At 34.8% G+C, this 15,593-nt stretch overlaps 5 protein-coding genes across 6 annotated transcripts; 2 read left to right on the forward strand and 3 right to left on the reverse strand.

Moving 5' to 3' along the window:
• Nucleotides 1–680: 680 nt before the first annotated feature.
• On the forward strand, nt 681–2,659 carry LOC118056074 (uncharacterized). Its single transcript, XM_035068181.2, has one exon. It carries the CDS (start codon nt 1,071–1,073, stop codon nt 2,175–2,177), a length of 1,107 nt encoding a protein of 368 aa, XP_034924072.1. The 5' UTR covers nt 681–1,070; the 3' UTR covers nt 2,178–2,659.
• A 246-nt stretch (nt 2,660–2,905) lies between these two features.
• LOC118056084 (ferredoxin C 1, chloroplastic) lies at nt 2,906–3,573 on the reverse strand. The gene has a single exon (XM_035068190.2). The coding sequence runs from the start codon at nt 3,460–3,462 to the stop codon at nt 3,028–3,030; it is 435 nt and encodes a 144-aa protein (XP_034924081.1). The 5' UTR covers nt 3,463–3,573; the 3' UTR covers nt 2,906–3,027.
• A 1,341-nt stretch (nt 3,574–4,914) lies between these two features.
• Nucleotides 4,915–8,078, forward strand: LOC118056093 (cysteine synthase-like). Of its 2 annotated transcripts, none has more exons than XM_073410751.1 (10): nt 4,915–5,211; nt 5,290–5,343; nt 5,420–5,564; nt 5,722–5,779; nt 5,932–6,069; nt 6,206–6,257; nt 6,710–6,789; nt 7,126–7,185; nt 7,335–7,415; nt 7,787–8,078. In XM_073410751.1, the coding sequence occupies exons 3-10, from the start codon at nt 5,491–5,493 to the stop codon at nt 7,877–7,879; spliced, it is 636 nt and encodes a 211-aa protein (XP_073266852.1). In that variant the 5' UTR covers nt 4,915–5,211; nt 5,290–5,343; nt 5,420–5,490; the 3' UTR covers nt 7,880–8,078. The 2 variants fall into 2 exon arrangements, with proteins under 2 accessions (XP_073266852.1, XP_073266853.1); XM_073410752.1 differs by having other exon boundaries at nt 5,435–5,564.
• A 462-nt stretch (nt 8,079–8,540) lies between these two features.
• LOC118056097 (uncharacterized) lies at nt 8,541–9,059 on the reverse strand. Its single transcript, XM_035068216.2, has one exon. The coding sequence runs from the start codon at nt 9,057–9,059 to the stop codon at nt 8,541–8,543; it is 519 nt and encodes a 172-aa protein (XP_034924107.1).
• Nucleotides 9,060–14,912: 5,853 nt separating this feature from the next.
• LOC118056106 (transcription repressor OFP18-like) lies at nt 14,913–15,551 on the reverse strand. Its single transcript, XM_035068229.2, has one exon. It carries the CDS (start codon nt 15,549–15,551, stop codon nt 14,913–14,915), a length of 639 nt encoding a protein of 212 aa, XP_034924120.1.
• Nucleotides 15,552–15,593: the final 42 nt, after the last annotated feature.

A 15,593-nucleotide genomic window follows, 5' to 3' on the forward strand; every position in this document is an offset into this window, starting at 1 on the left:
GGGACGTTGTTATCGTCGCTGGGTGAAGGTCCTTTGAATCACTCCCTTCAATTGTTTCGTTGGGTTTTGGTTCATGGTGGGACAAGGGGATGCGGCATGTGAAAAGCTTAGTTGCAGCCGGAGGGGGTGTGTGAAGCCCACGCTCAGGCCAAATATGTTCTCTTTGTAGCCTCACAAAAGTCCCCAGCCTATAGGTTCAATCCAGATTAGACCTCAACTTATTTTTCAATCAAATTTTTATATCAATTTTATTTAACAATTATTTATTTTATTATTCTAAGTGATATTATTTTTCTAATTAATGTAAAGTTTATTATTCTTAATTCTTCGGCTGAGGAATAAGCATCATAAAAAAAACATTTATATTCTTTTATTTATCCATGACTTATATATAATATTTCACTCATCCTACATTGGAACTAATGATTGACTTTTTATATAAAGATTTTGAATTTGGTTACAATAATCAAATTATTTCTCAACTTGTTTTTAACTTCCAGTAATTCTCAACATATTTTTTAAATATTGAAATTATTTTATTTGTTATTTAAATAGTATATCCCTGCATTTGCAATAATCTAGATATTATTTGATATTATATTAACAATTGCTTTTTAAAATAATTTTTGTTTTAAAATATATTAAAATAATATTTTTTATTTTTTTAAATTTATTTGTAATATTAACATGACAAATGTTAATGAAAGAAGAAGAAGAAGAAGAAAATCACGGTGTATCCGCGTAGACAAACTGCTTCTAATTCGTGTAATAAGGTGCAGTAGGCAAACACCAACCGCGCTGTGCATAGACGTTGAGGTGGAATACTATGGAGTCCTCAGTCCCCGCCATTAGACCATTTCACTCCGAACCAAGTTAAACACCGGATTCTCTTTACCTTTTCCCGCAGTTTGTAACCTTGTAGCGGTGGTATCTTACGATAAAGACTGGCCTCTACTCCAAACATGCCTTCGTTTAATAAGGAGGGGGGAGAAAGTTCGGTGTCTGGCTGTTGCCTACCAACTGTTTGATGAATTGCCCACTTATTTTTATCTCAAATTCAGAAATCCAAGATGACATCAACCCGAGCTAGGGTAATCATCAGCCTCCAATCACGACTGAGTTCCCATTTTCTCTCAAGAGTAAGTAGCTTTTGCTCGAAGGCTTCCACAACTATTGACAAGGCAAACGAAACGACCGAACAAGCATCGCTTCAAGAGAGGCCAACCAGCTACTCTAGAAAGATTCATCTTTCTCCGTTACTCAGTGATAGCAGGTCTCATTTGGATGGTTATAATATTGAGCTCGTGGACGATGACGCCTGGCAAGTATCATCGAGTTTAGTTCATGCATGGCGAGGATTGGATAGGGAAAAGGAAGCGAAGTCAGTGATTGAGGCATTCGGTGAGCAGTTTGATGATGTTAAATCTTTGCAGGGTAACCCTGATTTTGATGAGATTGATAATATGAGAATTCGAGGTAATCTCTTTTACAAGCTTGATCGGGACTCCAAAGAGTTTGAAGAGTACAGTTTCGACTTCCACAGGAGGAATTCTTGGAGGAGGAAAGATGATCCTAAGGGAAATGAAAAGAAAGAATCTTCAAAGAAGAATGATAGTAGTAAAGAAAGCAAAAGGAAGGAAAATCCAAGCTGTAATTCAGCTTTTGATGTTGAAAAACTTCCAAGAATAGCAAAGGATCCGAAGGTTTATACTCTGGTTAGTAACATGGATGGTTCTGGCGGTGCTGAGAAAAAGAAGATCAGGACTCCGACTTTCAATCAGCTTACAGGTCCTTATCATGAGCCATTTTGCCTTGACATTTACATATCAAAAGCCTCTGTCCGCGCTTGTGTTATACACCGGGTAACTAGTAAGGTGGTGGCCGTGGCACATTCGATATCTAAGGATTTTAAATTCGACCTGACTTCAACCAAGAATGCAGCTGCTTGTGCTGCTGTTGGAGGGATTTTAGCTCAGAGAGCATTAGCAGATGATATTCATGATGTGGTCTACACGCCAAGAAAGGGGGAGAGATTGGAGGGAAAGCTTCAGATTGTGCTGCAGGCTATTATTGACAATGGCATTAATGTGAAGGTGAAGCTTAAGCAAAGGAAGCCCTCGAAGGCTAGGTTCCCATCCACTGGTTTGAAGCTTGATGTAGGGTTGGCTGTTCAATGAGTTCCTTTTATCATCTACAAGCCTTACATTATGGCATTGCTTACATTTGTTGCGAACAGCTTCTCTTTCAAGTAGTACCAGACAACTCTGCTTTTAGAAAGATAATTGAGTAATGAAGTGCGCTTCATTTCCCTCCTTATAGAAGCAGTCGATGATAAAGTTTTATCGAGTTAGCTAACTAGAACAGAATTTAGTGCTTGGATTTCATGTCCAGTGGCATAAAGAGGGCCAGTCCTCCATTTGCTAGAAAGGGACTTGTGTCCACCATTAGAAAATTGCAAGTTCGTAATCTATTCTGCTCCTATCGGCATTGCTTACAACAACAAGGGGCACGCTTGCTGATTGTAATGCTCTGTTACTTGTGGTATGCAAACTAGAATTGAGGATCGTCTTGCGGTAGTCTCTGTGTATAATCTGACGAGGTGTTGTTCAAGCTGCTTGTGCACAAATGAATGAAAAAAATTTGAAATCCCTTGCAACAATTCATGTCATTATTTAATCGATGTCTTGCTATTGGATATATCTACACCTCTCGACCACGTTCAACAATTCATAAGATATGCAGTCAGAAAAAGATGACATGAAGAAGCAGCCTTTTTTCACTCATGTTTTACTCGCTTGTAATGATTTTTTTTTAAGGAGGACATGTTATCAGAGGATTTGAATTAAATTCAAAGGACAACACTATTTGAAGATATGATTTGCTGGTCGCATTGAGATGACAGGGATGATCCAAATTTTGACAAATCTATTCAGCATTCTATTGCAAAATAAGCGTATGATAAAGATTATACTCTGATTCAACATGAGATAACAAAAATCCTCACTTAAAACATTAGGCACAAAACATTTAGTCATTAGCTGTTGCTAGTTGCAGTGACAGCAGCTCCTCTTCGGGAATAAGCCTAATGTGACAATCCGACGTTGGATAGGCTGCGCAGAGCAGTGCATACCCACGCTCCACCACATCATCACTGAGCATACCTTCACTCTGATCAACAGAGCCACTTATTACCTTTGCTGGGCAAGTCATGCACACCCCAAGTTTGCAATCATGAGGCACAGTCAATCCAGAGTCCAATGCCTTGGATAGTATGGTCTCATCCGGTTCCACCTTCAGCTCTGTGGATTGACCTTCATGCTCAATCAGCACTTTGTAAGACCTGACTATAGTCTTCAAGGATCTGGTAGCTTTGTAGTTGAGTTCAGATGAAAAGAGTTCGGTGGGTAGTTTTTGTCTGGTGAGGATGGAGGAAGGAGATGGAGTGAAACGAAGGGTTGCCATGGTCTTTTGTGAGGTGGGAAATGAGGGAAGCTTTTCGGAGTCCAGGAGTAATTTGTGGTGTTCGATAGGATAAGATTATTGTTTTTCTTTTTTTTTTAATCTTTGAAGCCCCTCCCTTGTAAATGAGTCATAACTCATAAGTAATCAAAAGAAAAAAAAAAAACAATAATCTTAAAAAACCACTCCAAAAAAGGAGTTTTTTATTTATAAATTAGCATATTTGTTAATAAAACCATAGTTTACATAATTGCGCTATTTTCAAGGGCATAATATAATAGTTGTGTTATTTTCAATACCACTACCGGATAAGATTTAAAAGGTTGTGCTATGGAAAACAATGTAATCCTTAAAAATATAAATAAATAAATTAAATTAAAGGGTTGTACTTGTAATAGGATAATCCCAAATACGAGGTATTTTATTCATAACAAATTTTGATATAAATAAATATTTTTAAGCGTTGCCCTGATAAAAATAGTATAATATGTTGAATTTTTATTGATTGCGCTATATTGGTAGCATAACTATGCTTTTTTTAAAAAAAAAAAAATTATATACGAGTTTTGATTTTTTTTTAAAAAAAAATATTTAAAAAAACAATTATTACTATATTTTTAAATATCCTCTAAATTTAACGGTTTCATGAAAAGCTCTGTATTGAAGTTTTTGTAACTTTATGATTTTTATTTATGAATTCTCTCATCAGAATTTTATTTTTTGGATTTTATAATTTTTATAAGAAATGCATTTTTATCTATATTTTTAACTATATATATATATATATATATGTTTCACCGAAAATAAAACCTAAATATATTTGACTTTTTCACAAAGTCTGTTTTTTTTTTATCTGAACATTATCTTCAAAGGTGTATTATAATCATTTTCTTAGCAATCCTCACCATCACCATCGATTTCTAAGCCAGCAAGCTGGAATTGGAAGGAGGCCTACAGTAATTATTTTTTAAAATATTTTTTATTTTAAAATATATTAAAATAAATTTTTAATTTTTAAAAATTATTTTCAACATTAATATATTAAAATAATTTAAAAGATGAGAGATTTTAGCATTGTGGTTTAATCTATTTTTAATTGTGTTTTAAAAATATTTTTAATATAAAAAAATATTAAATATTTTTTTCAATATTCTTTTAATTTTGATGTATTAATATAAAAATAAAATTCATATATTTTTAAACAAAAAAATATTTTAAAAAGTATGCTGGCAGCTAATGTAAATGAATATGTAATTGCCACTGTCACGAGAAAGTGAGAAACATGAGCTGCCCCTGCTAAAATAAACCACCATTAGTTATTTTTGTGATCAATAAATATTATTATCTATACCATATTTTTTTGGTGAAAAAGCAACTATTTTCTGCTCTGGTCCTCCTGACGAAAAAATCTATAATATCCAAAACGAGGCCTGACCGTATTAATTTGGCCTCATATTCGTAACATCTCATTCAACAATTAATCTAGCCTTATAATCGAGTTAGATACAGTCTATCTCATAGGTCATATTACAAGAATGATGAATTTCCACCCTATTTGTTTTTTAAGAGATTTCCGTTTCTAGCACCATAATTTGAGACTCCAAGAATAGCGACTTGCTTCTTCTTTTTTCTTGCATTGAGGTGCTTGTATAAAAGAAACCGATGGTTTTGTAGGAAACTGTACTCCTTGACAAAAGTGTATCTGTCTGCCTATCAGCTTCCACAAAGCCATTTTCTTGTCGTAATCCATAGGTGAGTTTTCCCTCCTTAAACCTCCCGCTGTTACTCCCATGTCATTGGTCTTTTGACTTCTGTTCTCTTGAGCTGCAGTAATCTGAAACAATGGCGGTTGTGAAATACGAAATTGCCAAAGATGTAACTGAAGTAAGTTATCTTCATTATTGCAAGGTCAAATTATAATCCTGTCTTCTTTACGGGTTTGGTTCTTTCGTTTGCTTAGGATCTATTTGTCAAGTTTATTTGCCCAGTTGATTGGTAAAACTCCATTAGTATATCTCAACAACGTTCTGGATGGTTGCGTTGCCCGTATTGCTGCTAAACTTGAGGGGATGGAGGATGGAGCCATGCTCCACTGTCAAAGACAGGTATAATTAACTCCTTGTCATTTATGCTTCCTTTTTTTTCTAGACTTCTGACTCGTCCCTATCTTTCGCTTTGTTTATTTTTGTGAAAGTATTATTTCCTTTGAAATTCTTGCTTCGAATTTTTGCTGGGTTCTGATCATTGTGGCCTGACATGCAGGATTGGCTATAGCATGATTGCTGATGCAAAAGCCAAAGGCCTCATCACACCTGGGGAGGTTAGTAAGAACAATTCTGAATGCTATATAATTTGATTAATATTCTTTGAATCATAGCTACGCCGTTTTGCAAGTGCATGTATTTGCTCTACCATTACTTTGATAAGTCATTGATTGACATTATTATCTGATACGTGCCATTATTTAAGTAGGTTCATTATGAGACTACTGGACCTGAGATATGGAAAGGTTCTGGAGGGAAAGTTGATGCCCTTGTATCTGGGATAGGAACTGGCGGAACCATTACAGGTGCTGGGAAATACCTAAAAGAGCAGAATCCTAACGTTAAGGTATGCTTGGCCTTGGATTCTTACGTTGAATCACAATAAAGTTTTATTCGTGACTATTCTTATAACAGAATTTAAGCGTATCTGCTTTATTTTTATTTTTTTTCTTACTGTGAAGGTTTTCTTTGTTTTCATGTAGCTTTATGGAGTGGAACCAGTTGAAAGCCCCATTTTATCTGGAGGAAAACCTGGTGAGTTATTTTAAAAATTTATGCGACTCATATGCTTGATGTTTCACACTCCTTGCACGTGCTGCTTTTCAATTTTCCTACACAATCTACTATATAGGCAAAACAGATCAATCATTTATGAAATTTGTACCACAAGGTTTTTGGCATGACTGCATTATTGAGTGGAATGCGAAATGAAAACATTTCTACGGTAATATGCATGTTGGTTCATCCGATGATTCCTTCTTTGAGCTTTAATCTTGGAACAACCACTGTCATGTTATGCTAACAGTTTCTGATTTCCCTCTAGCAAAAATACTGTCCAGGACATTTTACTTGGTGAGTTTGCTTTCCATAGATCCGAATAATTCTAGTTTATTTTTGTATTACCGCAGTAATTAAAGTAAGGAGGACCCCTTTTTTATATATAGGTTATTGATAGCTTACTGATTCATGCATGCATTTATGTCAAGGTCCACATAAGATCCAAGGAATAGGTGCTGGGTTTGTCCCAGGGGTTTTGGATGTCAAGATCGTTGATGAAGTTGTTCAAGTAAGCCCCAAATGTTCTTGATTACTCGTGTTTTTATATTAGTACTCCAGCAATTATCATTTCATGAATTTGATTAATCAGATATTAGTCTGCACTTTCCCCAACAAATTGTTGCCAGATTATACTGGCTGGTTTAAAGCTTGCTTTAAATCATCTCATGAACTGGTGAATAACATGTCAGATTACAATATAGAGAATGAAATGTCTCCTTAGAGAAATGCAATGATCTGATGTGAAGATACGAATGATAGCTCTGTTTTGCATCTCTGCATAGATTTTTATCAGTTTTTTGATTGTCCCGGACTGGTCCTCCAGCTAATTTATGGGACTTTGCAGATATCAAGTGATGAAGCAATTGAAACTGCAAAGCTTCTTGCATTGAAAGAAGGTTTGCTAGTAAGTTCTTAACCGGTACAGTCTGCAACTGTTACTTCTATGATGACCTCTTAGACTATCATATAAAATATCTGTTATTTATTGTATTTAACTTGCCGTCGCTGCAATTCTGTCCTTTACATCACACTGATTGTGGGAAATTCTTTCAGGTTGGAATATCATCGGGCGCTGCTGCAGCTGCTGCAATTAAGATTGCAAAGAGGCCAGAGAATGCTGGAAAACTCATTGTTGTAAGTCAGATTATAGCACCCCAACATTTGTATGTACTAGTAAAGCTATAATATTAGTTGGCTAAAATGAAGCATTACGTTCTGCCTCTACAAACTGACTTCCTAACACTGTTAGGGCTAATGGTGTTCCCTCCCTTAGTCAAGCTATACTTCTCCTTCCCCACGGTTCTTTTTGTAGCCTTTTAAATGACAGCTGGGGTGTGGAATGTCAAAAGATTGTATAAAATGGGAAATAAAAATGGGATAGCCAATTTTGTTTGTGTGATTTGTGTCGGGGTGGGAATGGGAAATAAGAACAAGATAATTTGTTAGCTTTCTGCAATTTCCGATGAGTTCAGCCATTAATCATTTTTTGTTTTTGTTTTGTGCAGGTGGTCTTTCCCAGCTTTGGAGAGAGATATCTGTCCTCTGTTCTGTTTGACTCTGTGAAGGGAGAGGCGGAGAGCATGAAATTTGAACCTTGAGCGTTCCAGATTTTTCAGATTGGAGAAGAGAAGAGAGGTTATAAGAAAAACATGATTTCCCTTTTGGACAGCATTTGGATTTCCCAACACTTTGTAATAAGAGAAAATCGAGTGATGGATGTCTGCGCGTCTGATTCCAAACCCCCATGCTGTGTTTCTTTCACCATAAATAAGCAATCATATCTTGTCATTTACTTCCGATTTATTGACCCATTTTCTCATGTCTTTCCGATTTAGGACGTGAACAATGCAGCGTTGCCATTTAGTTTAACAGTGAAAAATGGTCCAAATGGACGGGAAAATGTTGCTCACTTGCCATGACAAATCACCTCTACCGGCATGCTACCTTTGTTTGCTTATGAACAATGAAATCCAATGTCAAACTTCAAACACGATTCTCAAGTCAAAATTGGAACGATAGAATCTTTGTGATGCACTATTTCGTTGTTCAACTAAATGAAAATCAAAAGCCATTGAATATATATATTTTACATAAAAAACAAACCACGAAAAAATCTACAGCTCTAAAATTGCCAGGTGATAGATAACTCCAGTGATCTGATCTCCCCCCAACGCAAACCAAAACCCGTGGTCAAAGATCTCTGCCATTTGTCCAATTCTCAGCTTCTTATTCTAATGCTATCTTGTTTTGTTTGTTTTTTTAGCTAAAGAAATCTTGAAGGCCTCTACCAGCAAACACTCGATCGGACAACTCCGCCAAAACGGCGTTAACAGTGAGTAAAACGACACTAGACCCAACAATGACTCCAATGACGACACCTGTAGTTCCCAAGACCTTACCAAAAGCAGGCCACTCTATCTCTTGAATCTCCTCCGCTACTCCACTCCAAAAATTCCCTTCCTCTTTGCTCTTCCTCTCCATCATCGCCTTCTTTATCTCCGCTCCCAACTCTCCAGTCACCGAAGACTCTGGTTCTGATTCCATTCCCGGTTTCTCCACTGCCTCGGATTCCGTGCTCTCCTTTTCAACTGCCTTGATTGCAAAACAACCCCGGCGCTCTTTTGTTTTTGAGAGCGTGATGGTGAGTATTTTAGGGTGGGATTGGAAGATGTTGAAACTGAGAGGTGGAGGTTTGAATTGTAATGTAGGATTCGAATGGGTGGGTTTTGATGGAGGTTGTGTGGGTGGGAGTTTGATTGAGAGAGAAGAGAGTGCCATTTCTGTTTGGTGTTTCACTCGCAGATGTTTTTGGTTTTGGGTGGATACTGGATAAGAAACGAAGGAAAGTTGTAGCGTTCAGAGAAGGTTGTTTGGGCTGGGCTTAGCCATGTGAGGCCCATATTGTTTTCATGGTTTGCGAATTGCGGGCTGTGATATAAGTCCTCCAACCAGTTACTCGTGTTATATATATATATATATATATAACATAGACTATTAAATTAATGATTCTTACAAGTAAATCTCATTTTAAAAATTAAGATAATGATTCAAATTATTTTATTATTAGATTTTTTCTTATCTTGATATTTAGTATTATACTAGATAGATAGGTGACCCATATTATATCACAGATCGGGTTAAGTTTTTTCAAATATTAAAAAAAAAATCCAGGTAATGATATTGTTTTTAAATAAGTGAGAAAAATCTAGGACCTGAATCGTTGATTTGAATGGGTTCAATAAACTTAGATAATAATTTAATAATATAATTATATATAAAAAAACAAATGACAATACAAAAACAACAACTATTAATAAAAAAGAAGAAGAAGAAGAATGTTGGTCAATATCTTGAAAAAATATCCTTTAGGTATTCTTAAAACATCTCAGCAATCATATTTGATAACAAAATAAAAATTAAATGAGAACAAAATAGCTTCGTAAAGAAAAAAAATGATATGCAGCTCAGTTACTAATAAATAAATATTGGAGGACGGACTAAATAAATAATTTAAAATAGAATAAAAAAACATGACTCAAATCAACATATTAAATTCATAGTATTGTACCAATCACTTTTAATTTATCAATTATATCTGTACTTGTTAAAAAACTGGATTATTACTTGTTGAAATTGATAAAAAAACTACAAAAAAACCCACAACGAACCAAAAAAAAATGTTCATGGACATAAGTTTTATTGTTCTTTTACTTCAAAAGACAATGCAATCATTTTAATCTATAATTAATGCAATAAAAGATTAAAAGCCTATTATACCCAATTTTATTATAAATTTTTTAAAAATATTTTTTAAAGATATTTAAATTATTTTACCATGTATTTAAAAAATGATCAAAATGATTGAACTGTCTTCCATAGTGAGATATAGATCTCATGGAAAAGAAAAATTTGCCTTTAATAACAAGTAAAACAATTTTGTTTGGAAAAAAAATAAAATGATAATTTTACTGGTGAAAAATAAAAGGACAAGCTTTTTAGTAACTGTAATGTCACGGAAACAATCTTTATAATTATTTACAAACAATCGCTAACACAATAAATCATAACAATCACAATTTGAAAAACCTTGATTTTAACTTTATTTCCACGTACTGGTTTTAAAACTGTTTAAAAAAGATATTATTCCAACTATGCTAGACGTCAGGTTGATACTTCTGCATATAGTTTTGAAATACGGTCTGGTTCGGTATGTCGACTTGAAATTAAAATCAGATAAAATTACAAAAAAATAAAAGAAATAAAAATATAATGTAATCTGTAATACGTTAAACTGTTAAAAAAAGATATTAATCCAACTATGCTAGACGTCAGGTTGGTACTTGTCCAAACCCCCAAACGCCAACCTGATCATCCTGCGAATACGATCAAATCAATAGAGGGAGCAAGCTTTTCTGCAAACAAGAACAGGACTGCCTGCACAAGCCAAGACTACAAGAAATGTTATGATGATCATCAAACTACTCTCATTCCCAAGGCACAGTTAATACCATGGAACTGGAGCACAGATAACAAAAACTTACAGAACTTCTCAAGCCGTAATATAATACAAGCAGCAAGATCTAGAGCAAGCAAACAAATTTGACAGAATCATTCTCACAGTTTTTCACGAGGCTCTCTCTCTTGATCTTGGATTTGAAATCTTAGCTGCTTCACCTCTGTCGCATCTCCAGTAATGGTGCTGTAGCGGGGAGTGGTTGCCGGGGCAGTGGCACACAGGTTCTGACGTGCCACCAGAATTTTGATTGGCTAAAAAGCGAAGATCTCTAGGTCCAGGAAATCAGTGTGGAGTTGATTGAGATGAAGTATCCATAACCTGACAACCATATCAATCGGACATCAATTCCAGTTCTCCTTGCATTATTATTATTATTCAATTATTCTTGCCAATGCCACACGAAAAGAAAGGGTGATTCAATGCATTAGTATTCAACGTTATTATCTATTATTTTTCAAGTCTTTTTTATTTGTAAATATATTAAATAATATATTTTTTATTTTTTAAATTTTATTTTAAATATTAGTAAAATATTCAAAAATAAAAGGATAATTTTAAACAAAAAAATTAAAAATTTTAAAAATACACGGCCAACCACAACAACATTGATCGTATTATTTTTATATTTTAAAAGTGTTTTTGAAAAAAAATTATTTTTTTTTTCAAATTATTTTTTTTTATATTTTCAAAATTTTTAATGTGTTGATATAAAAAAAATATTATTTTAAAATAAAATATATTTTAAAAAATAACTATTATTAAATTATTAAAAAAGATTTTATATCACAATAAAAATACTATAATATACATTGATCAACCGCGTGTTTAATCATCAATGGAGCTAAATAGTAATTAATATAGGGTTATCTTCTCACACATTTTTTTAACAGCATATTTGGGATAATTTTCGTACTTCATCGACTATATATATAAAATAAAAGAAGTCCTTCCTACATGGTTAGTTTTAAGCATGCCAGTCACTCTTGTCTTCATGGTGTTTTAAGCATGCCAATCATTTCAAATTTTTTATATATATTATATCTCATGTTGGATAATTGCTAAACAAACATACAATTATAGTATGTTTGTTTAAGATGTGTACTGTGCTCATGAAAAAAGCATGTGTTGCATGCTTTTCAGGACACCTCATAAATAAATATTTTTTTTACCTTTAAATCGCACAAATCATACTAAGTTATGTATATTTAGAGTAAAACAAATATGGGAAGATCTAAGTTGATATGGTAACCAACTTATTAAAATATTTAAAAACTCAACTTTATTATTGTGATAGGAATTCTTATTGTCTATCATGTTTTTTTTTGCTAGAATTAGTATAATTAAGATTTTAATCAAGATTCAGGATTACTAGAGGCTTACATGATCGTTAACTTCAGAACTTGTTGGATTAGTTGAGATGCGCATAAGCTAACCCGAACACCCACGTTAATCCAAAAATAAAAAAAAATCTTAATTAAGACTTATTATGATTTAGATTATGATTTGTGTAATTGAGCTCTTGATTGACTAGGATTCTCTCTCTCTCTCTTTTCATAAATATTATAAATAGCATAACATCCTCATTCTATCTTTTCATCTTGTAAGAGAAATCAATAATATTTATCTCTAGAAGGATCTCTCGCATACATGCTGCAGCTACCTAATCTTCTAATAGCAAATTTCTAACAACACCGGTAATTAACATCAAATTCAAGGACTTTCACTGAACTAGCATTCCCTCAATGTATAACACATGCGCTTTGGTGTGTCGATTTAAATAATTAAGATCCTAAAAAATTAGCATTTTGGAGGGCGTCCTTGCATGACTTTGCTCCTGTTCCTCGTCCATGCTGGTGTCTGTAATTTGCTGAAAAGAAAATCCCAGACAACGTTCGGATTCTCTGGGTCAGTTTTTAAATTTGGCCCTACTTGTATTAAATGCGACAAATAAATAATCTTTGCATCTCTTTGATTGTCCTTTCTCATCTTTTTTCATGTCCTAATGGAAAATCAGAAATCAATCAAGGCCGTCCAATTGTTACCTCGTTAGCATACACAATTCATTTTATAACACTAAATTGGCGTGGATTTCTGATACAGTACTCTCATGTCCCACGTACCACATGCCATAACTGATATTTAGCCCTAAAGAGCGAGATATAATAATGGAAGCACTCAAGGACAAATGGTCCGGTGTTAAACTTACCTAAACCGACCAACTTTACGGTAAGAATATTTAATTAATCAAACACATGATAGAAGAAACCATTTCATTAGTTCTTTTGTCTTAGTATCCCTCGTTCCTTTTTTATCGAAAATAGCTAGTATTTCTTTGGATCCTCTTTCTGTGTCTCCCCTTGTGTACTACTGTACAAAATGATATCAAAACTAGCTCTCAATTCCTGTAATATTCTTAATACCATGCCTCCTTTGCTCTCTTTTATGCACAAGAGTATGGGGGCTCGCAATGCACTTCTTTCATGGCGACTGATTCGAGTACTTTGACAGTCCAAATTCTGGACCGCGCCAGTTCTATTAAAAATCAAGCTGATAAGCCTTTTATTTCTTTTATTTCTTGTTTTTGTCTCGATCAATATCATGTTGATAGATTTGAGCACGCATATACAGTTAACTTGGATAGAATGCCAACCTATCTCTGTATAAAATGGTGTTTTGCTTCAAAATCGTTTAAATCTTGATTATAGCAACCTCTTAAAATCGTTAGAATTAAACTAAACTCAAGTGCCGTTAAATTAATGTAGTGCTAATATAAAGATCATACCGCAAAATCTACAGGAATGATTATAGCAGCGTCTCAAGTGTAATTGGCTTGACCAACATTTTGGTACCGGAAACAATATTGTTCACAGATGCAATTCTCCAGATGTAATTACTTTTCTATTTTGTGGTGCTAAGCTGTTAATCATGTCGCTGAGATTTCACATCTAATTGTAAAGTAGAAAGCTAATTATGTATTGTTGTAATTATATAAATAAACAGAACTTATTAAGCTTAGCTAAGCTCGATTTATTAAAACATATGAGCTGACTCAATTATGTTTAAATATAAGGTTGTTTAAAAGCTTGCAAATTGAGCTGATTTGTAAGCTTCTGAAGATTTTTTAAAAAATTAAACAGTTTGTATAAGATTTGATAAATAAATAAATTTAATATGTAAAAAAAAATATTCTTTTTGTAACGTGTATAGGCATGTCAAAACTTAAAACCTAGCTTATTTATAAGGACATTAAACAATCAAACAAGCCGAGTTTTAAATAAACTTGAGCCAAGTCTGAGCCATAAAAAATTGAACATATATATATATATATATCATGTTTTAGGTTCGTTGCGAAAACGAATTAATCAAGCTTGAACTTTACTAAAATTAGACAAATTGAAGCAGTGGATGCTGAACCGGGCTCGGTTTATTTGCAGCACTACTCGTAAATATAAGATATTTGACAATTACGATGGTAGCACTCACAAATTCGATGGGCATGTATAATATACACCCACGCACGTGCCTAAAGGTTCTTTTCTTGGCAAAGGCTCCTATGAAGTAGCTAGGCTCCTTGTGAGGATGCTTGCAAAACTCAGATCCCCAAAATGATAATTATATTAATCAGCTCCCTGTTGTTGATGCTGATGCTGGTTCAGCACCCGCAGGACCACCGCAAAAACCAAGGCAAATAAACGGACTCTGCCTGCCGCCATGCATCGCCCATTAGATATAAGGCGAATTTCCCAGCCAATCAAACATCCATCCAAAGTATCAAGTACTCTTATAACAAGAAAAGAAAACACACAAAACTTTGCATAAAACCAACACAACCCTTAAAAATTGAAACATGCATCGAGACATTAACATCCCACGCGAATTCCTTGGTTTCCAAACTTATTATAATGTACTTTACCTCCATTGCAAATGACCTTTACTGTCTTCGTGCATGAAAACATCCCTTTTCTCCAGATACAAGTGATTCCACAAAACAACGAAGAAAAAACGTGCCTCCTCTAACATGCATCACGAATGCCCTTTCTTCTTACCTAACAAAACAAAATTTAAAAGATGCACATCATTGACATGCATTACACCAAGAAACGTGAAACCTTATGTCACCGACGAAGGCCGTCAGGTTCCCGGTGTGTGTCGGATTCCGGCGAGGGCGAAGACAATAAGCAAACTACTATGTCAGCAAAAGCACTAATGATAAACTTGTGAGTGTGTTTAGGGTTTAATTTAAGATAACAAGAGAGCAACTCATGCAAGTAGTCCCATTTAGCCCTAACGTCCCTTAGCTCTCTTGCTTCAATCATCTCTTGCATTGAATGTTTAAAATCCGTATAAGGATCTGGTGAATACTTTTTAATCGCAACACCTCCACTGACTGGTACTGTCTGGGGCTCTGGCAAGGACTCGATGATGGAGTTGGAGCGGCCAGGGGAGGAGAAGAAGAGACGTTGGGAGGCGAGAATGGTGGCAAAATCAAGATTTGATTCGGCGTCTGAGTCGGAGTAAGAGGAGGAGAAGGAGTTGGTGGAGGGAGTACTGGGGGATTTGGAGGTGGGTGCTGAGGAGAGGTCGTAGGGGGAGTTGAAGTTCTTGATAATAATTGATGTGGTGGGGGAGATAAGGGTAGTGGATGATGATAATGGATCCCTGTACTCCTGCAACTGATCCGAGGGCAATGGATGTGAGGATGGGGTTATGGTGGGTAGGCATTTGAGAATGTTCTTCCAGAAGATGGTGGGCATTTTTCCTCTTGATGGAATCAGAATGAGAGAGATTATATGTGT

Source organism: Populus alba, chromosome 8, assembly GCF_005239225.2.
Source record: "Populus alba chromosome 8, ASM523922v2, whole genome shotgun sequence".
Lineage (NCBI taxonomy): Eukaryota > Viridiplantae > Streptophyta > Magnoliopsida > Malpighiales > Salicaceae > Populus > Populus alba.